This window comes from Rhodnius prolixus, unplaced genomic scaffold (genome assembly GCF_049639745.1).
Source record: "Rhodnius prolixus isolate KJV_2025 unplaced genomic scaffold, Rpr scaffold_20, whole genome shotgun sequence".
NCBI classification, from domain to species: domain Eukaryota; kingdom Metazoa; phylum Arthropoda; class Insecta; order Hemiptera; family Reduviidae; genus Rhodnius; species Rhodnius prolixus.
Genome location: NW_027411595.1, coordinates 2,513,751 through 2,540,752, shown reverse-complemented (window position 1 = coordinate 2,540,752; position 27,002 = coordinate 2,513,751). Strand labels below are relative to the sequence as shown.

The window sequence follows — 27,002 nt, the reverse complement described above, 5'->3', positions numbered from 1 at the left end:
CTAACACTAAAGAAATAAACATTTTCCAGCGAGAACAACCATTGATGTTACCACAAAGTAAATCGATTGTAACTGTGGATTTGAATTCCTACTACAAGGGGTTTCAGTTGGAGGATGTAGACAGTCCAATTTACAAATCTATGGAAAAAGAAATTCCTTGTTCATTCTCACATAAAGAACTGTTACTTGCAGAGGTAAGAAACACAAAGATTCCTTTGTTAGAGATTTGAGATCAGACCAATTTTTCGAATTAATTACGTAATATACATGAATTTGATTACAGCGGAAGTAGTTCCCAGCTCCGCTGTTGACCATTTAAGCAAGGGCCACAAATTCCGTTTATTTGTAATAGACTAAAACACTGGATTACAATTCCTTGTCGACAGTGTCAATTATATCTGTTTCTAAAATGAATAAACAAATTCCAGAAACTGAATTTTCGCTATACGCAGCTAATGGAACAGCGATTCCCACATTTAGAATACGCACATTAAACATCGATCTTGGGTTTGAGTTTAGATGGCCATTCATAATAGCTGAAGTTTGGTAAAAGTATACTTGGAGCCGGCTTTTTAAGTAAGTTTAATATATTAAATTAGAACATAAACAACTTATTGATGGTGTAACACACACACGACTACCAAGTAATGTTTTGGCAATAACCGATGAAGATGTCGTAAATACGATTTTAAACACGCATAAATTTGCCGAATTACTTTTAAAACACATACCCTCAACTGTCAAAGCCTAATTTAATTCCGAAAGAAATAAAATATAACACTCAACATCACATACATACAGTTGGTGAACCTGTCTACTCTAAACCAAGATGATTAGATTCAAAAAAATTAAAATTAGCCAAGGAAGAGTTCCAATTTATGCTCAACCATGGAATAATCAGACAATCCAAGTCGCTGTGGGCAAGCCCTCTTCACCTGGCACCAAAAAAAGATGGGACATTACGACCCTGCGGCGACTTCCGTAGGCTTAATGACCAAACACCTGATAGGTGCCCTCTACCACGAATTGAAGACTTTCAAGGTATGCTATATAAAAAAAACCATATTTACAAAACTTGATTTTTTTAAAGCGTATCCCAGTGGCAGAAAAAGATAAAGCCAAAACTGCTGTTACAACCCCATTCGGATTATTTAAATTTAACGTTATGCCATTTGGGCTAAAAAAAAAAATGCCCCAAGCACTTTTCAGCGGTTTATAAATGAAGTTTTCTCAGGGCTTGATTTTGTTTTTGCCTATATTGATGATTGTTTAGTGCAGAGGTCTGCAACGCGGCGCCCGCGGGCTCCACTGCGCCCTTCAATAAATTTTAGTGCGCCCTTAAACTATTGTTAATTTAGACGAGAAATTCAAAACGTAAATTTTAAAATTCCTAGAATCTACTGTACGTCAACGGTGACGCGCTTACGCGTTGTACTGAAATGAACTGAGCAATCATGTCAGTAGTAGTCAGTACACAAGAGAGCATAGATCAAGAGAGTTTGTCACAGGTTTATGCCATCCTTATTATGGACTCATCGAAAAGAAAACGTACTTATTATTTTAATGCCGAGTGGGAAGAAGAATTTTTTTTCATCGAATACAACGGTAAATGCGTATGTTTAATATGTAATAAGAGCGTTGCGTTGCTTAAAAAAAGTAACGTAGAAAGACATTTTAAGAGTTTACATGGCAAATTTAATTCTGAGTATCCATTGAAATCAGAACTACATAAAAGGAAAATGCTATCCTTAAAATCGTCAATTACAAAGCAACAAAGTCTTTTTACAAAACCCAAACAACAATCGAAAGCAGCAACCGTAGCATCGATTAAAGTTGCACATTTACTGGCAAAGAAGAAAAAACCTTTTACTGACGCGGAAATAATGAAAGAAGCTATGCTAGTAGAGGCTGATTCTCTTTTTGACGACTTCAAAAACAAGACGGAAATATTGGGAGCTATTAACATGTTACAATTATCAGCTAGAACCGCAACAAGAAGAATCGAATTGATAGCAAGCAATTTGGAAGCAAAATTAGCAAATGATGTGGAGACCTGTGAATTTTTTTCAATACAACTGGATGAATCAACTGATGCAGTCGATACAGCACAATTGGCAATATCCGTTAAAATGGTGTTTGATGACTTCTCTACAAAAGAAGAATTTTTGAAAATTCTTCCGTTAACAGCACGCACCCAAGGAAAGGACATATTTTCATTGTTCAAAAAGTTTGCAATTGAAAATAAGTTACCATTACAAAAATTATCATCAATTACTACGGATGGTGCACGAGCAATGACTGGTAAGGAAAACGGTTTTATTGGTTTATGTAGAAAAGATCCTTTATTTCCTAAATTTATTGTGTATCATTGTCTTATTCACCAAGAAATGTTATTTGCAAAAACAATTAATTTTAACCATATTATGTCAATTGTTACCAAAATTATTAATTCGATTAAAGCTAAAGCGACACAACACAGGTTGTTCAAATTATTTTTAGAGGACGAAAACGCTGAATTTAAAGACTTACTTCTTCATACTGAAGTGAGGTGGCTCAGTCGCGGTAAAGTTCTTGAACGCTTCATTAACCTTTTACCTCAAGTAAAAGAATTTGTTGCTTCGAGAAACGAGGTTTACGAAGAATTGGAAAATAAAAATTGGTTGATGGATCTTGGATTTTTGGTAGATATTGTTACGATGTAACAGCTTCTCAAAACGAAAACAATTCTGGCAGTATGACTATAGTTATTTCTAAATTTTTTTCTATCTATTTAGTTAGGGTTAGGGAAAATTTAGGATTAAGAAAATGAGTCCAGGAAATTTGTTCAAGAGAAATGAAGAGTGTATGGCTGATAAATTATATTGAGAAGAGCACAGGGTTGTGTGAAGAGGGCAGCGGAAAAAAGACATGTGCGAAGAGGGCAGCGGAAAAAAGACAAGCGACGAGAGGATCATATGGGGTTAGAGACGGATGCGATCTGAATTCAGAAAAAAAGGAGGAAAAAATAGGTATACCTTGTCTTGGAGAAAGGAGAGAAGAATTTAAATAGAAGGAAGTAGTCAGGCGGATTTCGCTCTTCCCTCTGCAATCTCTATAGAATAAATTGCCGAGTGAAGAACTATTCGTTTCTCGGAGGGCAGAAGGAAAGTAATGGTCATCTAAGAAGAAGACTGGAGAAAGGACAACGACGACCAGGCCTGGTAATATACTACGTAAGTGTGGAACTTAATTTTGAATCGGGACTATCTTTTTAGGAGTGTTAGATATAATTTTGGTTATTGGATTAATTTTATTAGCTCAAGCTGCGGATGTAATTTCTTCTAAGTTAGTATTAATTAGTAGATTCGTTTTTTTTGTAAAGGAACTTTTCCGTCTTCTAGTTCAATTATAACCTTAATTCAGAAGTTTTTATTTATTTATTCCAGTTGTTATTTTTTTTGCTGTGCAATCACATTATAAGCATAGCTGGCATTAATTAATTATTGCTACATTAGTGTAGCCGTATAGTTAGAGTATCGGCCTATAGAGTCGCACAACGCAGGTTCGCTAACCGAAGAGCGGTTACTAGGTAACTACTTTTTTTTTAATTCTAATTTTACTTATTTTGTTATTTTTCTTTTCCCTTAGTATTATTAGTAGTCATCATATTTCCTCTTCCTTGTCTCCCCTTTTCTCCTTACCCACCCCGTCTCCACTGAGCTTGCCTTGTCCAGAGGTATTTGTAGAGGTGACGTAACAATTTGGCGCCCAACGTGGGGCCCGACTTTAATTTCTCGAGCCGGAAGTAGAATTTTACGTTCCCTAAGATGGATGTTTATAGGCTGTTGAAGGAAGAGTTGCAGTACGAATTGGAAATAAGGGGAATAAACGCGGAAGGTAATTGCCAAGATCTGCGCAGAAGGCTGCATGAAGCTTTATCCAAGGATGTTTCTCTTGATCCCAGTTTTATTGCCAACTTAGACCCTAACACGGAATTCACAATTTGTGAGAAGAAGTTCCTGGTGTTGAAAGGAGCGGTGGAAGAATGTGATGAAGGAGCAGAATCTAGTGAACTGAAGCGACTTAATACGCGGCTGTTACACATATACCAGCGATGTAACCGGATCTTACCGGAAGAAGGGCTGGTAGGTCAAATTGCGGAGTTAAAGGAGGCGATACAGGAGTTGAGAATCAAGCTTAAGAGTTCAACCCTGGGTACATCATCGACGGAGCAATTTCCGGTGCCAGATTATGCAGGGAGGAAAGAAGGGAAGCACGATAATATCGTAGAAGAACTGGACCAGCTAGAATTAGGGAGGAACCCCCAACCTATTCGGACAGACATCAGATGGAGTGTACCACAGGAGGCTTTGTCACCAATTACCCGCCCCGAGATGCGAGCCACCGCTTCTACCTCTACCAACAATGACGTACCGCATGTTTCTCGACGGGACCCGAAATTATACAAGTGGGGCCTGACTTGCTCAGGTGAAGAGGCAGGATGTACGCTGGCTAACTTCCTGGAAGATGTCGAAGTGCGGATGGCCTCAAGAAGTGTATCGCAGGAAGAGGTTTTTCGAGGATTCGACGATTTGTTAACTGGCACGGCGAAAATATGGTTTAGAGCCAAGAGGCAAGGATTCTCTTCGTGGCAAGAGCTGGTGCGAGGATTGAAGAAAACTTTTCAGGATCCTGACTACGACGACCGGCTCATGGAAGAAATACGCCGACGAACTCAGGGGTCTGACGAGGTGCCATCATTGTTCATAGCCAAGATGACAAGTTTGTTTAATCGGTTAAACACTCCTCTGACAGAAGAACAAAAGCTGCAAATACTAAAGAAAAATATTAAGGACGACCATCTACCTCACCTCGCGCAGGCTACCTATGCATCGGTGGAAGAATTGGAATCAGTTCTCTGCAACCTGGAGATATGGACTCAGAGAGCTGCAAGATATAGGGAGCCGCCAGCTAAAGGTCTACTCGAACCCGCATTGGGTCATCGAACCAGGAAACCGCTACCACAGGTGTCAGCTATTCGAGAAACCGGAACTCAGGAGGTACCGGAAAGAAGAACGTCGGCGTACCGAGGTCCCGTTTGTTGGAACTGTGGGCAGACAGGACACTTGGCAAGAACATGCAGCCGTCCGAAGACACAATTTTGTGGAAGGTGTGGGCTACAAAAAGTCAGCACACAAGAATGTACTCGCTGTGGGCCAAACCAGAAGAAAGCGGGAAACGGACCAAAGGGGTCGGCGCAGACCACCGCACCGGCTCCTCAGAACACAGCCGCCCGAGATTAACCAGAGAAGATACAGAATGGTTGGACTGGGTGGAGGTGGTCAGGAATATGTTCTGTTACGGGATGTCACATAGATTAAGCCAGCCAAGCCTTGAAGATCGAAGACCTTTTCTTCAAGTGAGATTGTTGGGTATCTCAGTTAGTGGATTACTTGACTCGGGCTCAACGAGGACAGTAATCAACGACAGGTTGTGGAAAAGGTTAGCCCCCTTAGGAATCAACCTTCAGCCATCGGATAACCAACAGATAACCCTAGCAAATGGAAGGACTTGCGCTGTAGAAGGCTTTGCAGTGGTGCCTTTCGAACTGAATGGGGCAGTTAAGATTTTGAATGTCCTAGTTGTACCATCTCTGAGTGTGGAATTGATACTGGGAATTGACTTCTGGAGGGAAATGTCACTTGTGGTGGACATAGCTAAGGCTACCTATAAGTCAGGGGATCCGGCCCTAGCCTGTGTATCTACAGATACTGGAGTCATCAGCCACGAGAGACTAACGAGCAAGCAGAGAGAAGAACTGCGAGCAGTCACCAAGAAGTTCCGAGAAGCATCACCACCTCATCTGGGCTGTACGGATCGGGTGGAACATATCATCGACACGGGAGATCAACCCCCACTGAAACAGCGATACTACCCAGTGTCTCCCTTTATACAAGAGGCCATAAATAAGGAACTTGATGCGATGCTGGAGGATGGGATAGTGGAACCATCAAGTAGCGGGTGGTCATCACCAGTGGTCATGGTAAAGAAGAAGGATGGGAAGTACCGCTTTTGCGTGGATTATCGGGCAGTGAACAAAGTCACCAAGCGAGACGCATACCCTTTACCGTATGTGTCTGCAATATTAGACCGGTTACGAAACGGTAGGTATCTCTCCTCCTTGGACATCAAGAGCGCATATTGACAGATCCCTGTGGAGAAGAATAGCAGAGAGCGCACGGCCTTCACCGTACCGCATAGAGGGTTGTACCAATTTCGCCGCATGCCGTTTGGTCTGCATAATGCCCCTGCCACATGGCAAAGGCTTATAGATAATACATTAGGACCCACGCTAGAACCATACGTCTTCGCATACTTGGATGACATCACTATCGTCACACCTACTTTTCAGAAGCATCGAGAAGTATTAGAAGATGTTCTCGAGCGGTTAAGAGCGGCTGGCCTGACATTATCATGGGAAAAGTGTCAGTTTTGTAGGAGCGAACTTCGCTACTTAGGATATGTAGTAAACGAGGATGGCCTCGGGGTAGACCCAGAAAAGGTGTCCGCTATTCTGAACTTCCCTAGACCTACAACTGCAAAACAGGTAAGGCGGTTTATAGGGTTAGCAAGTTGGTACAGGAGATTCGTGCCCAACTTTTCAACTTTAATCTCTCCGTTAACGGATTTGCTAAAGAAAAACAAGAAGTTTGTGAGGGAAGACCGGCAGGAAAGAGCACTACAGGAGCTACAAAATCGACTGGTCTCAGCGCCAATACTCACCTGCCCCGACTTCGAGCGCCCATTTGTCCTCCAGACTGACGCATCGACTACAGGTCTGGGAGCTATTCTCAGTCAGAATTTCGAAGACGGTGAGAAAGCCATTGCTTATGCCAGCCGAACACTGACAAAGGCGGAGAAGAAGTTTTCAGCAACGGAACTAGAATGTTTAAGCGTGCTGTGGGCAATTAAGAAATTTAGGCCATACCTAGAGGGCATGAAGTTCACGGTCATCACAGATCACAGTTCTCTAAGGTGGCTAATGGCGTTGAAAGATCCCAGAGGCAGGCTAGGAAGGTGGGCTCTGCAGTTACAGGAACACGAGTTTGAAATCGTACATCGTGCCGGGAAGTTGAATAAGGCGGCTGACGCACTCTCTAGAGTGAACGAGGGGTTACTCAGCGCTATTACAGACTCTTCTAGGCGTGATGCCTGGTATGAAAAGATGAAAGTCGAAGTAGAAGCATTCCCCGAAAAGTACCCTTTATGGAATCTAGACAGTGGAGTACTTCGGAAATATGTCAAGGACGCCAAGGATTTCTTAGAATCAGAAGAACCCTGGAAGTTGGTCATCCCAAAATATCAGCGGATGGAGGTATTGAAGGAATGCCACGATAATCCGACGGCGGGGCACCTAGGGATTTTCAAGACTAAGGGGAGGATATCGCAGAGATACTATTGGCCAGGCATGACGAGCGATGTGGCACGGTACGTTAGGCGTTGTTCTACCTGCATGGCGAATAAGCCAGAGCAGCAGAAACCTGCTGGGTATTATGGGGGACAACGCAAAGTTTCGCAGCCATGGGAAGTCGTCACCATGGATATTATGGGTCCACTGCCCAGGAGTTCTCAGCAACACAGATACATTCTAGTGGTTTGCGACTATTTTACGAAATATGTGCTACTTCACCCATTGAGGCAGGCCACCTCAAAGGCTATAGCGAAATTCGTGGAAGACCAAGTTTTTTTAGTGTTTGGAGCACCAAAGGTCGCTATAACCAATAATGGCTCCCAGTTCCTGAGTAAGGAGTTTACGAAATTATTAGAGAACTACGGGGTAAAGGCAGTTCGGACACCCTACTACCATCCGCAGAGCAACCCCACCGAGAGAGTAAACCGCGTCGTTAAGACAGCCATCAGGGCATACATCAGCGATAACCAGAAACATTGGGATAAAATGCTGCAGAAAATAGCATTCGCTCTAAGGACTGCAAAACATGAGAGTACGGGGTATACACCCGTGTATTTGAATTTTGGGAGAGAACTACAGGTATGCAAAGACAACGCCCAGCAGAATTTAACCAACCCAGAGGAAATGGACGTCGCGGCAAGAGAGGTATTCGCCCAAAAATTTAACAAGGTAAAATATTTGTGGAGTGAGGTAGAGAAGAATCTGACCTACGCCTATGAGAAAGCCAAGCGAACCTACAACCTGAGAAGAAGAGAAGTGAGTTATGCACCGGGACAGGTTGTATGGAAGAGGGAGTTTGTCTTGTCTGACGCCTCTGAAGATTTTTCCAGTAAGTTAGCGCCGAAATACAAGAAGTGTACGGTGTTACAGAAGTTATCCAACACCGCTTACGAATTAGGAGATGAAAATGGCCGGAAGTTAGGAATCTGGCACCCAAAGGATATGAAGCCGCAACCAGAAGCTTGATAACTTGTAGAACACAGCACCCAGCAACCTGCTCAAGCCTTAGCCCCTGGACTTACCCTTCAAATTATCTTCTTTTTTTATCCTTACCTTATTTTATTTAAATCGTATTTATTATATTCCTCTATTATTATATTCCTTTATTTGTTTAATATATTTATTTATCCTTGCCTGTCTGTTCTTTCTTCAGGAAGGAGAGGGAATGTTACGATGTAACAGCTTCTCAAAACGAAAACAATTCTGGCAGTATGACTATAGTTATTTCTAAAATTTTTTCTATCTATTTAGTTAGGGTTAGGGAAAATTTAGGATTAAGAAAATGAGTCCAGGAAATTTGTTCAAGAGAAATGAAGAATGTATGGCTGATAAATTATATTGAGAAGAGCACAGGGTTGTGTGAAGAGGGCAGCGGAAAAAAAGACAAGCGACGAGAGGATCATATGGGGTTAGAGACGGATGCGATCTGAATTCAGAAAAAAGGAGGAAAAAATAGGTATACCTTGTCTTGGAGAAAGGAGAGAAGAATTTAAATAGAAGGAAGTAGTCAGGCGGATTTCGCTCTTCCCTCTGCAATCTCTATAGAATAAATTGCCGAGTGAAGAACTATTCGTTTCTCGGAGGGCAGAAGGAAAGTAATGGTCATCTAAGAAGAAGACTGGAGAAAGGACAACGACGACCAGGCCTGGTAATATACTACGTAAGTGTGGAACTTAATTTTGAATCGGGACTATCTTTTTAGGAGTGTTAGATATAATTTTGGTTATTGGATTAATTTTATTAGCTCAAGCTGCGGATGTAATTTCTTCTAAGTTAGTATTAATTAGTAGATTCGTTTTTTTTGTAAAGGAACTTTTCCGTCTTCTAGTTCAATTATAACCTTAATTCAGAAGTTTTTTTTTATTTATTCCAGTTGTTATTTTTTTTGCTGTGCAATCACATTATAAGCATAGCTGGCATTAATTAATTATTGCTACATTAGTGTAGCCGTATAGTTAGAGTATCGGCCTATAGAGTCGCACAACGCAGGTTCGCTAACCGAAGAGCGGTTACTAGGTAACTACTTTTTTTTTAATTCTAATTTTACTTATTTTGTTATTTTTCTTTTCCCTTAGTATTATTAGTAGTCATCATATTTCCTCTTCCTTGTCTCCCCTTTTCTCCTTACCCACCCCGTCTCCACTGAGCTTGCCTTGTCCAGAGGTATTTGTAGAGGTGACGTAACAATATGACGATGAAGTTTAATGAATTAAATTTAAAACTGCAGGGGAGGAATTCCCATATGATATGATTAGCACAGTTAATTTTTTCAAATGTAAGTTGGAATTGTTAAAAGCGCATTTGTTGAAAAATTCCTTGTCTCACTTTCAAAATGTCAAACGAATAATTGAAAATTTAAATTTGAGTGTTGATGAATTTGACACTACATCGTACATAAAAACCGTTGATACATTAATAATCGAATTTTCGTCGAGATTTCAAGATTTTCTACCGTTAGAATCAGTAATTCCATTTTTCGTCAATCCATTCAATGTTCATGAACCTGATTTGCCTTCCAAAATTTCAAATTATTTCGATGTTACTAACATGCAGGACTTAGAAATGTAAATAATTAATTTGCAAAATGATATTGTTTTAAAATCACATTATGTTGATAAATCAATTTGAAAATTAGTTACTGAGGAAAGTTTTCCTATTTTGAGAAAATGCGCTCTAAAAATATTTTCATACTGTGGAACTACCTATAATTGTGAAGCCCTTTTTTCAAATATGACATATTTAAAATCTAAATATCGATCACAGCTTACGGATGCACATTTAGATAACTGTTTAAGAGCGGGTAATTCGTCGTATATGATCGATTATGAAAAAATTGCAGATGATATGGCAACCCAAATATCCCATTAAAATAATTTTATATAAAAAATATGTCATTGCTCTTGCCACCATCTTTAATATACTTACAAACATTCTTCTGTATTTATTTAAGATTAATAATAACCTTGTTCTGTAATTAAATTTATAAATTATAAAATTAATAAATGAACATGTTTTATAAATATGAATATTATTTTTATATATTTATTCGGTCAAAAAATAGTTGGCGCCCGCCTTGAATTTTTAATTTAGTATTTCACTCTACATTAAACACGTTGCCGACCTCTGGTCTAGAGTGTGAGTCTGCCTGGACTTGTGAAATTAATCCAAATTGTCACTTGGATGTTAATCCCTTTTATTAATTACTGTTATTTCCCTATTGTGGCCGTCCGGACTTCTGTATGTAATTTAATAATTATAGGAATTTATTGCCAGTTTAAAATAACTATCCCTTTGCCAGGAAGGGTATATTATAGAACTGTAATTCTTATATAGTGTATATATTCATTTATATTTCATATTGGAGAAACTTCCTGTTGTAGCCTCCAGGCAGATTGATAAAGATTTTGTAATTTATAACAATAAACCAGTGTCATTTTGTAAGTTATTTGAGAAGGTTAGTTCGAATTGTGGTTAGTTCTGGCGTCCACCACATTTTACCTCCCTCAATTGTTTGTCTCTCATTTTCTCCCTTGTGCTCTCCCACAAGGGAGTCTAATTAGCCCTTCAAGTTTTCATCATGGTGCCGAAACCCGGGAAACTACCCAGAATACCTTATCCCTGCCTTTATTTATCTGGCCGTCGCCAGTTAAAAGAAAAAGGAATTGTCCTGAGGCAACCGTGCTTGCCTGTGAGTTTGTTTTGTTGCTTATATCCAACCTATTTTTCATTTTGTTTGTTGCCATTAAATAGATTTTAGTTTTTTGTATTGTCTATTAGACTATTATTACAGTGTATAAATATATATATATATATATATCTGACTCAGTCAGTCTTAGACGTAAAGGTTGTTTTGTTGCCTATATCCAACCTATTTCTTATTATGTTTTTTTTTTGCCATTAAATAGATTAATGTTTCTTTTTTTTGTGTTGTCTGTAATCATATTATTATTTCAATGTGTATATATAACTGATTCAGTCAGTATCAAACTTTGTTGTTTGTTGTCATAACCAACCTACTTTCAATATTGGTTTTTGTCATTAACTAAACGTAAGATGTTTGTGTTGCCTATAATTAGGCCATTAATTTTTTGTATCTGTTTATCGCCAGAAAAGGGGACGTGGTGCCATTTTGATAACTATTGTTGGCGCATTTAATATATAAGTGCCAGGCTCATCAGGCTCATTTGCTTACTAATCTTATTGTAACCTTTTGCCAGTTCTTATTGTGCAACTTCCATCTAATTAAATGGAAGTACAAATTCAGGTTCCCCCCCGGTCACCAGCCTCTCCCAGTCATCCCATATTGGAGGAAACTCCACGAGCCCCGCTACAGTCGGATTATATTTCTGACTTGCATGCAGTCAGGTGCAGACATCTAATTGCCAGATTGGATCGATGGTCTCAGTGTCCGTGACCTATCCCCTGAAAAAATGAAAATTGGCGAATCACCGGCACAAACGAGGCTAAAAAGTTGGTAAAAAGAAATTTTCAAAAAACCCAAAAATAAAAAGTTATTTCAATTATTGTCATATTAACTTGACACGCTAATATCTCGCTTCGTATGGTGGCACAAACAATGAAATTTGGTGAATCGCCGGCAAAACAAAGCCCAAACGAATGGTAAAAAGAAATTTTGAAAAAACATGAAAATAAAAAGTGGCCATATCAAATTGACATGCGAATATCTCGCTTAATAATGCAGCACAAACGATGGAATTTAGTAAATCACTGGCACAAACGGGGTCACAAAGTTTGGCAAAAATTTTAAAAATCGATAAGAATTAAAAGTTATATCAATTTGTGTCATGCTAACTTGACTCGCGAATATCTCTCTTAATAATGCGGCACAAACTATGAAAATTGGTGAATCACCGTTTATTTCTATTTTCAAATTCTATTAGCTGTCCCAGAGTGCTAACTACGTAGTTCAGTGTTTTGCCTGACAACTTAATATCTTCGTTTAACCCGTTTATTATTTATTTTATTTTATTTATTTATTTATTTATCCATCTAAAGATACAAAATCTTGTTGGACAGAGCTCACAGTACATAATTAACAAACAAACTTGCACAATTATGAACAAACTTAATAGTTAATAACTAGTAAACAAAAAAAAGAAGAAGAAGAAAAAAAAAAATTTCCTTCAAGTGAAAAACATACATTTAGCCTTTGTACATTAACAGACTGAATACTATTTCTCATTTACACACACAAACACAAGTACATTTTATAATTTGTCAACACTAATTTTAAACTTATCCAAGTTACATCAACACGTTAAAACAAGAGCATACTTTTCTTGTATATTCAGGGTACAATAGCAAATAGTAAATGGGTCATTGACCCAAACAAAAAGAACGTAATCTACATATGTTATAAAAATAATTATAAATCCATACGGCTTTGTTTTTTGTGTCGATGTTTAATACTTCAAAGTAGTTGCTTGCATTTAATTTATTTTGAATACCTAAATTTGTAAACAGTATTTCTCTTAGTGGCGTGTACAGAGGACAAATTACCAATAGGTGATAAAGATCTTCAGTTTCCATCATATTACAAATTTGACAAATTTCTGACGGATTTATCGCGTATATATTATGTTTAAAATATAATTTTAAATTTAATGTATTACAAGTTCTCAATTGAGCTATTACTGTTGTGACATTATGGGGTAGTGGAAGTGTTAAATATAATTGCGGGTTACTATATTGATATTCAATATTTAGTAGTTTGTAAATATAACAGAAGGTACTTTGTTGTACACGTTGTATGTCATTATCCAATAAAAATGTCTCGTACTTGGCCAAAATTGACGATAATTCTTTCTTTAATGTTCCGAAATTTAAATTACCACGATTTGCATCAAAACTGCCATATTGCATCAACTGCTTGAGCTGGGACCACCAGTTATATTTCAAAATATTGTTTGGTTTACTGTCCAACTCAAACAGTTTATGGAAACAGATTAAAGGGTATCTATGCGATTCCATTTTCAGGATTTTTAGTAGCCACTTTAAAGACATTTTCAGGACAGAATGTGAAACAGGGAGTATCCCTACTTCCATTCTTACCACATGATGCGGAGTGCTCACCGGTAAAGAAAGAATTCTCTTATAAAATCGTGTAAAAGCTGGCTCTAGTACATGCAGATAATTCAATGCAATAACTTGAGTACCATATAACAACGAGTTTAAAGTAAGCGATTGGAAAAGTTTCTTTCGAACTTCCCAAGAGTTACATTTCATATGACCTAATAATTTAATTAGTGCACCAAAACCTGTATTGGTTTTACTTATAGAGGATTCTACTGCCCGCTTGAATAAGCCAGAATTACTAAACACGACACCTAAATAACAATACTGTTTACATTGATCTATTATGGATCCTCCATATTTATATGATATATTAGACCTGGCCAATTAACCTCTATGAAATACGACCACCTTGGTTTTCACTACATTAACTTTTAACTGATTAATTTCACAGTAATTCCTTAATATATTTAACTTATTATTAACATCCGTTATTGAGTCACAAAACAACGCAAGATAGTCCGCATAAAGTAAAGACAAAATATCTGTATCATTCGTTATTCTAATACCACAAACATTGTGTTTTCTAATAAACTGCTCCATATCCGATATATATATATATTGAATAGTAACGGCGATAGCGATTCGCCTTGCAGAACACCCTTTGAGATATTAATACTCGGTGTGAAGCCGAAATTAGTTTTAATCTGTATTGATGCATTAGTGTACAAACTTTTCAGTACTCTCACAAATTTGCCGCTGATACCAAATCTATAAAGTTTCTCCCAAAGTAGAGAGTGGTTTATACTATCAAAGGCTTTTTCATAATCGATGAACACAACAAATAATTTGCCTTTATCCTGCAATAGTTTTATTTGGATTAGGGAGCTTCTGTTAGACCTGAACCCCGACTGAGCTTCCGGAATTATATTGCATTCGTCACACCACAGTGTTAGTTTATTCAGTAATATTAGCGTGAAAACCTTAGCGACGCAACTAACTAATGCAATGGGTCTATAATTCGTTAATTCAGTAACACTACCCTTCTTATGAATCATAGTGAACAATATTTTTTTCCAGGAAGTAGGTATTTCTTCTAAGTTTAATATTTTATTAAAATACACCTCTAAGTTTAATAACCAATTATTTGGCAAAAACTTGAAAAATTCATCAATTCCGGGTGTTTTTTTATTTTGTTTAGTACTGCCAAGATCTCTGCTGAAGTTATATCTGTATCTAGAATAGGATGCCTAGCATCTTGGAAATGCAGTTCTGGAGAATAACGATTATATTGATAATAAATAGCTTTAAAATAATTATACCAGTTGTCGGGGGTAATTTCAGATGGTACATATTTTTTCAGTTTAAACTTATTTACATGAAACCAAAAAGTCTTTCTGTCCCTGGCTTCAGCTATGTCACGAATAGTGCAATTGAAAAAACCCCGCTTTTTAATTTTGATTATTCTACTATACTGTTTCTTCGAATCAACATAATTATTTTTTGAGGCCTCAGAAAAGTTGTCGCTTTTAAATTGTTTTAGTTTCTGTATCATATTATTTTTAGTTAAACGGCATTCCTCATCAAACCAAAGTTTAATATTATAGGGATTATAATTATTTGTTATTTTTTTTTATCACAAATCAGGCCCATTTCTTTTGCAACCCGCCAAATGGCATCATCAAGGTTTTCACCAATTCTGTTAACAGATTCACAATTTAAATTTAGAGCAATAGAAGGTGACATTTGCATTTTATACATATATTCTGAGAGCTTATCACTATTCCACACTAATTGCGGTTGACGGAACGATTTCGAAGTACTATTCTTATTATTTGTTCTATCCAAGCATAACGGTATATTTAAAGTAACTTCAATGGGAAAGTGATCAGATAAAGCCAGCCAGTGAATTACCGAAAAATCTTTAACTACGTCCAAATTGTAATAATCACACCAACCTAAATCAATTACACTACTTCCCAACTTAGAGCAATAACCCATTTTTATTATAATCATGGTCTTTTTTTCATTAATTTTTAGTCCGGCTATTCGGCCTTCATTATCCAATTCATTTAACATTTTTTCCATGATTTTTGCATTTTAGGCGAACGTACCAGGTCGTTGGCAAACCTAAGATGAGTCAACTTTCTCATATTGACATCAATTCCGTATTTGTTGATATCATTCCATTTTAACTTCTTAAACACCTCTTCGAGCTCACAGTTGAACAGTATAGACGACAATGGATCCCCTTGTTTCATTCCTTTTGCAGTTGTTGAAATACGGACCATTTCTATCCAACACTATTCTGAATTTACTATTGGAATACGTCTGTTGTATTAGATTAATATATTTTGAATGAACATCCTGTGCTTCCAATGCTTTATATAAAAACTGGTGTGATATGGAATCAAAAGCCTTCTCGTAGTCGATGAATGCTATATACTCGTAGATAATTTGTCGGAATTCGGCTGATTTCTCAATAATTTGGTTGAGCACATGTGTATGATCGATCGTAGAAAAGCCAGAACGAAATCCAGCTTGTTCAACTAGCTGATGCTTCTCCAGTACTGAAATTTTTAATTTTTCTGAAATGATTTTCATAAACAATCTGCTAACAGTAGAAGTAATATTCAAAGGCCTGTAATTAGCTATATCATTCCTGTCACCTTTTTTGTGCAACAATATTATATCTGAGACTGCCCAGGATGATGGTACTTCTTCAGTATTCAAGATCTCATTAAACAATTCCATCCATAACTCCTTTAGTTGCGGGAACGTTAACTTCAGCATTTCATTTGTGATCTTATCACTCCCTAGCATATTTTCTTTTTTCAGCTTCGAAACCGCTTGCTCAATTTCAGACATAGGTAGTTATCTTGGAAATTACCTGGGTGCTTCTTTCAAGGGCACTTCTCGCAATTTAGTACAATCTGTTGCAGAGTATAACTGTTTAAAAAATTGTGTTGCTATATTTACAATGTTAACCCTTCACATATTCTTTTTTCCATACCTACCTGTAAGATCAGTTATCTATAAGGTTCCAGTTGCCAAATATTTTCTAAGTTTTCTAGTACGAGAGGTTTCTATTGTCTATTCTATTAATTCATTAACTTTGTCATTTAGATCTTTTCTTACACTATATCTGACAGCTTTACAAATAATGTTGAATTCTACCTTATCCTCTTTTGTTTTCTTCTTAGTTTTCTTTCTCTCTTCCCTTTGTCGAATCAATTCCTTAGTATGTGATGAAATTAGTTTCGTTTTCCCACTGTTGATAACAAACACGAAAAAGTGCTGTAAATAATATTCCTTATATAGTTTTATACTCTTCTTCTGTACTCTTATTTAGTTCTTTTTTATTTTTTCCTCTTCTAATTTCTGTAATATATTATTGTCAGGCTTTTCTAAATTTATTAACGCTTTTATGTTCCAATTAGGTTTAGGTCTTATTTCGATAGCACCTCTATTTATTTCTATTTTTATTAATCTGTGATCCGTTTGAAACTTAAATTTACTAATGACATCTAAATTTTTAATTAGCGTTTTCTCTCTCGTCAGCACATAATCAATCTCTGTTTTATCTTGACAATTAGGTGCCAGCCAGGTCCATTTTTTCCATCTCGTTTTTTAAAGAAAGTAATAATAATAATAATACTTTATTTTTTTTTTTTTCAAATGTACAAACAATAAATTAACTAAGAAGTAAAACTTAAGTAAAGAAAAAACAAAACTGAAAAAGGCGAACAAGTATTAAAAGCATGGCAAAATGCCGTCTGCCAGAGTTTACTTCGTTGATTACATATCAAAATAACAAAATACGAGTATAATATCACTTGACATAAAATCAAATAAACTAAAAATAGAAGAATAAGAAAAAGGAAAAATACTGAATAAATAAATAAAAAACCACTTGAGTAAAATTAAAAATAATATCACTATACCTAAATATTACACACCAAGACAAATTACCATATATGCGAAAATCCATTAAATAAAATTTATAGAACAAACATAAAAACAAATCAAAATTAAATAAGAGAATAAAAAATACTAGGAGATGTCTGAAATCCATTCAAACCTAATTTTCCAGGCATGGCGGGCGTAAGAAATCACGCTGCGGCATGAGACATTATCATTTAAATAATTCAAAATTTCCCCTCTACTAAGGAAACCCTTGCCAAAATACAGTAGCCTGAGTTCCGACAGAAGAGAACACTCGCCCAAAAAGTGGTATAAGTCCTCTCGCACATTTGAGTTACATAGAGAGCACCTCTCGACATCTGGATCTCTTTGTAACCAAGGTCTGTAATTCAGGAAAAGTAACTCACCCCTCAGTTTGAAAAACCAACGCAGATCACGGAATTCCAGATGATTAAAAAAAGACATTGTAGTCAAATCTCTTTGCTCAGAAATCAATACTCTGTAGAGAAGAAAACGGTCAGTACTCAATGCGCGATCTACAGCCTCTCCACGGCGAGCGGCCTCGATTTGAGACACGAGCCCAGAGAATGGCGTTCCAACTAGGCAAACTTTCTAAGGATCCAGAAAAGTTCAAATTGTAAAGACGAGATAGGGAGCGCCAGTGTTTAAACCAGAATGCATTTCTTTTTATTATTTGAAGAGCGGTGATCTTAGGAAGACGAAAATCATCCATCGACAAGACTTTAAGGCAGTATTTAATATGCAACTTCAGTGTAAAAGAATGAATAGAGTCCAAAGCAGTCTCAATGGTCAACATATAATTGGGAGTACAAGAAGGCAGAGCAAACAACTTTTTAAGAAAGAAACGTTGAAACTTTTCCAGGCAGTCAAAGGATTGAAAGATTTGGCAACCGTAACATACGACAGCCCGGGACACGCTATTGAAAACTTGAAGTTTAGCATCCAAAGGGACATTTTTATTGAGCATAAAACTGGACCAAACCGTGTTTACGCCCAGTTTAGCTGTGGAAATCCTACTCTCAAGCTGAGGAAGGAAAGACAATCGAGGGGTCAGGATAACACCAAGATATTTATATCTATTCACGATTTCTATCTGCTGATCTCTATAAAACCATTTCTCTGAAGAGGACAATCTACCGCCTTTCCGAAAAACCATTATTTTAGATTTCCTAAGGTTAACAGTGAGATTCCACTGTTCACAATAGTAACCGAGAATTTTAATATTTCTTTGAAGGGAAATCGGATTATCAGCTATTAGAACAATATCATCAGCATATAATAATACGTTAATCCTGACCCTGTCGACTATCACTCCCCCCTCAAGAAGCAAATGCAAATCATCCACGAAAAGAGCAAACAAAATTGGACTCAACAAATAGCCCTGCCTGACGCCTGAACTCACACGAAAAGGTTCAGATATCCCATCAGCAGTCCGTACTGAAGAAGCTGCAGAGGCGTACATTGCCTTTATTACGTTGATAAATTTGGTCGATACCCTTAAGTTGAATAATTTTAAAAATAATGAGTTGTGATTTATTGTGTCAAAAGCAGACTTAAAATCAACAAAGAAACAATATAGTTTTTGGCCTTTATTTAATAGCTTAAGGTTAATTAAATTAATAAGAATGAAAATATTATCAACTGCGGAGTAACCGCGTCTAAACCCGGCTTGAAATTCACATAACAAGTTATTAGTTTTCACGAATCTTTCTAGTCTAGAAAGAAGAAGGGCTGTGAAAATTTTGGCTAAAGTATCCAAGCAAGAGATGCCCCTATAATTATTCAACTCATTAATGTTGCCGTTCTTGAAAAGCGGAAATATAATAGATTGGCCAAATGAATCAGGCAGTAGGCCTAAGTCAAAAATATAATTGAAAAAGCCAGCAGTCTGTCAATAAAGCAGGAAGGGGAGAACTTATAAAATTCATAAATAATACAATCAGGTCCAGGAGCCCTATTAGACTTGAGGTCAGTGAGAATAGGCATGAGTTCTTCAGGGGTGAAGGGCGAATCCAGAATATATGAATTAATAAATGGGGCTGCAAATAAAGTAGGGGAGACTGTAGGGGGTTCAAAATATTTCTGAAATGGCGTACCCACTCCTCCATCGGAATATTCCCACAAACGAAGGTTTTTCGACGAAGGCGATTAACAAGTTTCCAAAACTCTTTGGAATCAGAGGCGGCTTTAAATTGAGCATAGAAAGAAGAAAAATACTCACTTTTAGAGTCTTTACAAATCTGTAAATAAACTTTTTTTGCCTCATGATAAGCATTCTTTGCAATTATAGAATTAGTTCTTCTAAAAAGGTTCAAAAGTTTGAACGACTTTTGTCTCGCCTTAAAACAGTGATAGTTAAACCACAGATTTTTACGGCGATCTTTTAAAAAGGACGAAGAAGAACTATGAGGGCAAGCTTTTTTGATACAATTCCTTATGGTATTTGCATACATTTCTGGCTCCCTAGGAAAATAAACTATGCTGTTAATTTCTCTTGAGAGATTTTCTTTATAAACATCCAAATCATTATCTTTCCAAATTAGCTGTGGAAGCAAAGGTAGAATCAGACTGTCATCAGCACCTACGGAGGAAATTGAAAGGGAAAGAGGCAGATGATCAGAGAATATTTCAGGCAAAATGGCAAAATTATTAATAAAAGGGAGACAATCCTAGGAAACGCAGCATAGGTCAATCACCGAACACCCCATCGCACCCACAAACGTAAATTCTCCTTCCATATCGAGACCATAGTCGTCAGCAAGTTCAAGAAATTTAGAACCATTGCTGTTCACCGTTACATCTCTAGACTTCCTTACGTGAGAACATTTAATATTATTTAAAGATAAGTCCACAGGAAGAGACTGTAAACAGCCGACCTTGACGTTAACATCTCCCAAGAGTATCAAATTCGTGGAAGGAATAACCTGGAGTACTTCCTGAAGACAAAAGAAATCCTGATCCCAGCTATTACAATTCAAATATAAGGGAACTACATATATTAAAACACCATCTCTGTTAATGCAGATTAACGAGTAATTTGAGATGAAAGTAAAAGAAATATTACGAGATGAACGTTTTATGGCGTAAAGCTTACCACCACTCGCTCGACCATGCCTGGAGACTTTCTTTGCTGGTACCCAAGACAGATTGAAATCTGAAAAATACTTATTAAAAAAATCAAACGAATCCTCCATTACAAAAGTTTCTAAAAGAATAAATAAATCATGTTTTTAAGAAAAGAACTATCATCAATTTTGGATTTCAGACCAGCTATATTATAACAAATAATCGAAATCGAAGGTATATTAATCGATAAACTGATAGAAGTGTTCTCACAGACGGCAGAAGAACCTCAGGACGATTTAACTTGCACTGGCCGATGGGTGTTGGAGGGACCGGAAGCTGTAGTATCAAAGTAGTTCGCTGTAGAGTGTCAGTGCGAAGAGCATTTATGAACTGTGAGAAGTCCCCTCCTACCATAGCATTTAGGGTTGCAACTCCGTCATCATCCGCAAAACGTAAGCCCTCCTGGAATGACCACGTAAATTTACGACCTTCCACCCATAGGCAATTCGTACGTAGCCTAACATTAATCTTGTCATTAATTCTCATAATTTCTCGCCTCAAAAGAGAAAGCTTGGTTCGTTTCTTTCTGGCTGCCACTGGAAGATCTGGATGAACCATAAATCCTGTACCTCTTAGAACTCGTGAAGATTTAAGAATATTAATTCTGTCTTGTGCACGAGAAAACGAAACCAACAGAGGGCAATCAAGTTTTCCCTTCTGGCCCAAAGGAGAAACGTATCGGAAGGCACATCTACCTTTAATTACTCCTTATTGAATTTCACAATGGTCTCAGACAACACATCAGCGGAAGATCTCTTAATACCCTTAAATATTAAATTATTTCGACTCTCTGAGATTTCTAATTCCTCTAGACGTGCTTCAACTTTTACATTCAAAGTTTTTAAAGATAGCTCCGACTTCAGTTGCAAATTCTCCTCCCTCAGTAAACTAATTTCATTCGCCAGCAAATCAATGTCAGTTTTCCTACTGAGAGGGGCCAGTTTATCCTCTAACAAACCTTCCACCACCTCCTTAATAGTGTCTTTCATTAGAGAGAGAAATTCAGGCGATGAAATTTTGGCCATGGTTATTTTTAAAGAAAGTATTCATTACGTATAATTTATTTGCCTTGGCAGAAATTAATAAGTTTTGAACCTCTATCATTATGTATCTTGTATCCATACGGGCCTGTAATTACTTCTTCTTCTAATTCCTTTTTCCCGATCTGGCTATGAAATAACATTTCATTTTTTGAGTTTTTTCAAATTTCTTTTTCCCAATCTCTTTGGCCTCGTTTGTGCCGGCGATTCACCAAATTTCATCGATTGTTCCGCATTATAGGCGAGGTATTCGCATGTCAAGTTGGTCTGGCCACTTTTTATATTTTGGTATTCAGAAAATTTCTTTTCACCTTTCGTTTGTGCCGCGTTTTTGCCGGCCATTCACCAAATTTCAGCCATTTAGTTCAAATATGGAAATAGCTATTAAGGATTTAAAGTGGCCATACCATCTTCTCTTTTTTCTCTTTGGCCTCGTTTGTACCGGCGATTCACTAAATTTCATTGATTGTTCCGCATTAATAGGCGAGATATTCGCATGTCAAGTTGGTCTGGCCTCTTTTTAGATTTATAATTTCTTGAAAATTTCTTTTAACCTTTCATTTTTGCCGCCCATTCACTAAATTTCAGTTATTTTACTCAAAATTAGAAAAAGTTATTAGGGATTTAAAGTGGCTATACCAACTTGACGGAAGTTGGACATGCGATTTCGCTTGTCTTTATTATTTTTCTAAAATTTTTTTGGCCAACCTCTTTGGCCTCGTTTTTGCCGCCGATTCACCAAATTTCGGCATTATAGCTAAAAATTAAAAAAGGTATTAATGAAAACTTTTTCTCAAAGTGAGCGCACCCCAGCGGCCAGTTAGCTTACTAACACTGATTTACGAATTTCATCAAAAACACATAAAATACTACAAATATTAGTACTTTTCTTTTACCTACATCATTAGAAATATGTAATTTAATAAAATTAAAATATATTTTTGGTTGTGCTGCATTATTAGGCGAGATATTCGCGTGTCTAGTTAATATGACAAAATTGATATAATCTTTTAATTTTTGAGTTTTATCAAAATTTCTTATTTCCAATCTCTTTGGCCCCGATTGTGCCAGTGACTCACTAAATTCGATCGCATGTGCCGCATTATTAAGCGAGATAATAATGCGAGATAATTAAGCGAGTTGGTATGGCCACTTCTTATTTAAGGCTTTTTCAAAATGTCTTTTTACCATTCGTTTGGGTTTCGTTTGTGCCGACGATTCACCAATTTTCATCATTTGTGTCGCATTATTAAGCGAGACATTCGCGTCTTAAGTAAATATGACACAAATTGATATAACTTTAATTTTTAGAGTTTTTTCAAAATTTCTTTTTACCATTCTCATTGGCCCCGTTTGTGTCGGCGATTCACCCATATTCATCGCTTGTTCCGCATTATTAGGCGAGATAATCGCAATTCAGTTTGGTCTGGCCACTTTTTAATTTTGAGTACTTTTAAAATGTCTTTTTACCATTCGTTGGTGCCGCGTTTGTGCCAGCGATTCACCAAATTTCAGCATTATAATTTAATTTTTTGGCTTAATGACTGAAATTTGGTGAATGGGCGGCAAAAACGCTGCACAAATGAATGGTAAATCGAAATACTTGACATGCGAATATCTCGTTTAAAAATGCGGCACAAACGATGAAAATTGGCGAATCTCCGTCACAAACGAGGCCAATGAGATTTGTAAAAAGAAATTTTCGAAAAACTCAAAAATAAAAAGTGGCCGTACCAACTTGAAATGCGAATATCTCGCTTAATAATGCGGCACAAGCGATGGAATTTTGTAAATCACTGGCAAAACGAGGCCAATGAGATCGGCTATTCCAGTGAGTCGTTTCTGTTTAAAGTCAACAAACTTCTCCTCTTCCTTCCTATCAACGTGTAATGGACTCTGCGGCCACGGTCTGCCAAATTTATCTATTGTAGACAGGTGACCTGTGCAGGCAAAACTAATGACATTTCCATAATTTTAATAGTTTATATTAGCTTCTCTCAACTCCTCAATAATAGATTCTATCTCAATTTCATGTCCTATGACCTGCCAGTTTAGAGGCAAACAGAATCTGTAATCTTACGATTAACTCGTTTGGATCATCCCAATATTCGGAGATACTTTGACCTTCCCACAATCCCATACCTGTGTTTTTCTTCACCGATCTAAATTGATATGGCTTGGATGGCGGCGGCGGTGAACCCTGTGGTAACAACCTATGCTCAGCTCCTCCTTCTCCTGGATGGAAAAGAGGTCTAACTATATTTTTATAGTTCCATCCTTTACTACCACTCATCTGTTTTTCCTCACTGAACTGTTGTTTATGAACATTACTCAATTCTAGAATATTTTTATAAACTTGTAAATCGTTTTCCGTATATGATGTGGGTCGTTTAAGGAATAATAACTGATACTCTTTTATAAAAACTTACAGTTTAAAAAGTTAAGAATAAGGGTTGATTAAACGCCAAAAGGTACACAAATCAGCAAGTACCCAACATTTCATTAATACTTCATTGATATTATTTTAAGTAATTTTACTACATTAATTTTCATTAATATTTTTTTGTATTTATTAAATGTTTCACAGACCCTTATGCTGGCCATTTTAATCTACAAAATATTTGTTCAAGTAGATCACCATTTAACTTAGATTGACTGTAATATCTAATCAACAAACTATTAATCACAGGTTAAAAAGAAAAACTTTATTAAAAAAAAAAAAAAAATATGAGGCTAGAAAATTCAAAAACTTTTTTAAAAAATGCTTACACCAACATTCATCAATGATTTCATTTATTTATTTTTATTTTTAAATAAAAATCGTCGGTTTAAGTTCATTCTTCGATTAAAGTAATTGTTACTTTATATAGTAGTCAAAAGTTTATAATATAATAATAGGTAATAATTAATCTGGCTTTATAGAAAATAATATAGTTTTCTTCAATTACATTCTCAATCTAGGTATTCTTCCCACAGTATTATATATTTGGAATATAAGATAAATAATATATATGCATATTTTTATGACAGCTAACATAATTATTCCAGTATTTTACTATAAGTAAAATTAGAGGGACTACCTTAAATTACAATTGAGAAATGAATGATTATTGTTGAATAATTTACTTGATATTACCTACGCGTTATTTGTGCTCACAAATACTTCGGAAAGACGAATTCTAGACTGAAATATTGTTTTAAATCCGTGATTCAAATTTAAATAGTAGCCGACTCTACCTTAGTCTTTTTCTACTTTAACGTGCATGTACATACTCGTACATACATGTGTCTACTCAGAATAAAGAGCATAATAAAGATAAATCAGAAGAATAATTTGGATAAAGCTAAAATAAAGTACCTATTTAATTATGAAGATATAATATACATTTTATCATAATTATAACAAAAAAATAAAATATGAATGAAAAAAGGGAAGGGATTAGCTATGCGGTTAGAGTATTGGATTCCCACGTGGAGGTTCCGGGTTTGAATCCAGCTGCAGACCCTTAGATTTTCTCTTCCTAAGAGCTTCTTACAGCTCACTGTGCGGGTGATTGATTAATAGTTGTCTGTAACGAGAGAACACTGTCCGGAGGCCGGCAGTGCACTGAAAAAAGCTCCGGGCTCCAATAACCTTAGATGTTGACGCGACTTAAATCATAAAAAAAAAAAAATGAATGAACTGGCCAGCATAAGGGTCTGTGACATCTAATAAATTCAAAAAAATATTAATGAAAATTAATGTAGTAAAATTACTTAAAATAATATCAATGAAGTATTAATGAAATGTTGGGTACTTGCTGATTTGTGTACCTTTTGGCATTTAATCAACCCTTATACTTAACTTTTTAAACTGTAAGTTTTTGTAAAAGAGATTTTTGTACCTTTTGGATAGATTTTCCTTTTGTATGTTTTGCAAAGTTACATATCCGCTTTACAGATTTTTTTAAAATTGGGAATAATAAATTTTAATTTTATCATTATAACCTGAAAAGGTGTTAAGTCGGAGTTACTACCACTGGAGAGGTCTTTTTAAAGAATAATTATAGTTGCGGTCCCCCAAACCATCCTCAATAACAATTTTTTGAGAAAGCGTTTTGAATAAAATAGGAAGGTAATTTGTACGTAAATAGCAAAATTAAACTGCGATTTCAGTACTTCCCTTTAAGAGGAGTAAGAAAAATAAACTGCGAATACAGTACTTCTCCCTAAAAGGTGAAGAGGCAATGATTTTGAATCGAACGACAATTTATTGATGTAAATCGGTTAACTCATTGATAATTTTAACGATTGCAGTACTTCCTCTTAGTAGGTGTAAGAGCATGATGGCACTTCACAGCCACGTAGAGGAGCTTTAACCACTTCTTCTTGCTAAATTTTATAAAAATCGGACTAAGCGTTATAGAAATATTGGTAATAATGGTTTTAGAAAGGGCCTAACTTGGGTGGGGCAAACTCCCCTCCTTATGAGGCACAGCGTCGAGACTTTAAAAGTGCAAATCTGTACAAAATTTCGATTCGAATGACACTTCATTCATGAAAATCGGTTCACGTTTCGATAATTTGAAACGATTGCAATACTTTCCCTTAACAAGTGTAAGAGCAGATCGTCGCTTTAATGTTACGTAGGGGAGCCCTAACCCTGTCATCCTAGGAAATTTTATCAAATCGGGCTAAGTTTTACAGAGTAATTAATGATAATAATTTTGGGGGGGCCTTACATAAAGGGGGCTAACTCCTCTCCCTTTCTATTTACTGTCTCGAATGATACCTCATTCATGAAAATCGGTTCACGTGTTTAGGCGCTACATGTTTACAAAAAATCTAACAACAACAACTACAACAAGAACAAGAACAATTTTTGAAAATGCCGTTTTTGCACATTTTCGGCAACTTTTTTCTCAAAATCTATCAGATCTAGGTTGTTGCAAAAAAATTACAGTCATAAAGGAGGATTTGCCCTATATTATAAAGAAAATTTGGGAATTTTATCTTTTATAGAAAAAGAGAAAAAAATTGTCAAAGTTGGGTGTTTTTCAACGTTACGCTTTTTCGTGCAGTTTTTGATGATCAACTCTTATACAACTGTCCTACCGGACAGTTTTAATAAACCTGGTGTCCCCTCAAACAAATTATTTTTTATCACAAGATCATTTCCATTTACGGTAACATTAACATTTCCAATGCCCATTCCACGATAATATACGAATGCCGTACCTATCATCCAAATCCGTCGCCGCCGCCGTATAAGCAAAAGTGATGGATTTATATACGTATGGTTTAAATAGAGGACCAACACTTTCCTCTCATTTCAACTCTTGCAGCAATAAAGAATCATGTTTTAGAGGCATTTCCTCCTCCTCCTCTTTCTTAACAGGTTCCACTTTAACCATTGCCTCCTCCTCCTT

At 36.5% G+C, this 27,002-nt stretch overlaps 1 protein-coding gene across 1 annotated transcript; it reads left to right on the top strand.

Moving 5' to 3' along the window:
* Nucleotides 1-1,454: 1,454 nt before the first annotated feature.
* Nucleotides 1,455-2,702, top strand: LOC141451965 (general transcription factor II-I repeat domain-containing protein 2-like). Its single transcript, XM_074123782.1, has one exon. It carries the CDS (start codon nucleotides 1,455-1,457, stop codon nucleotides 2,700-2,702), a length of 1,248 nt encoding a protein of 415 aa, XP_073979883.1.
* Nucleotides 2,703-27,002: the final 24,300 nt, after the last annotated feature.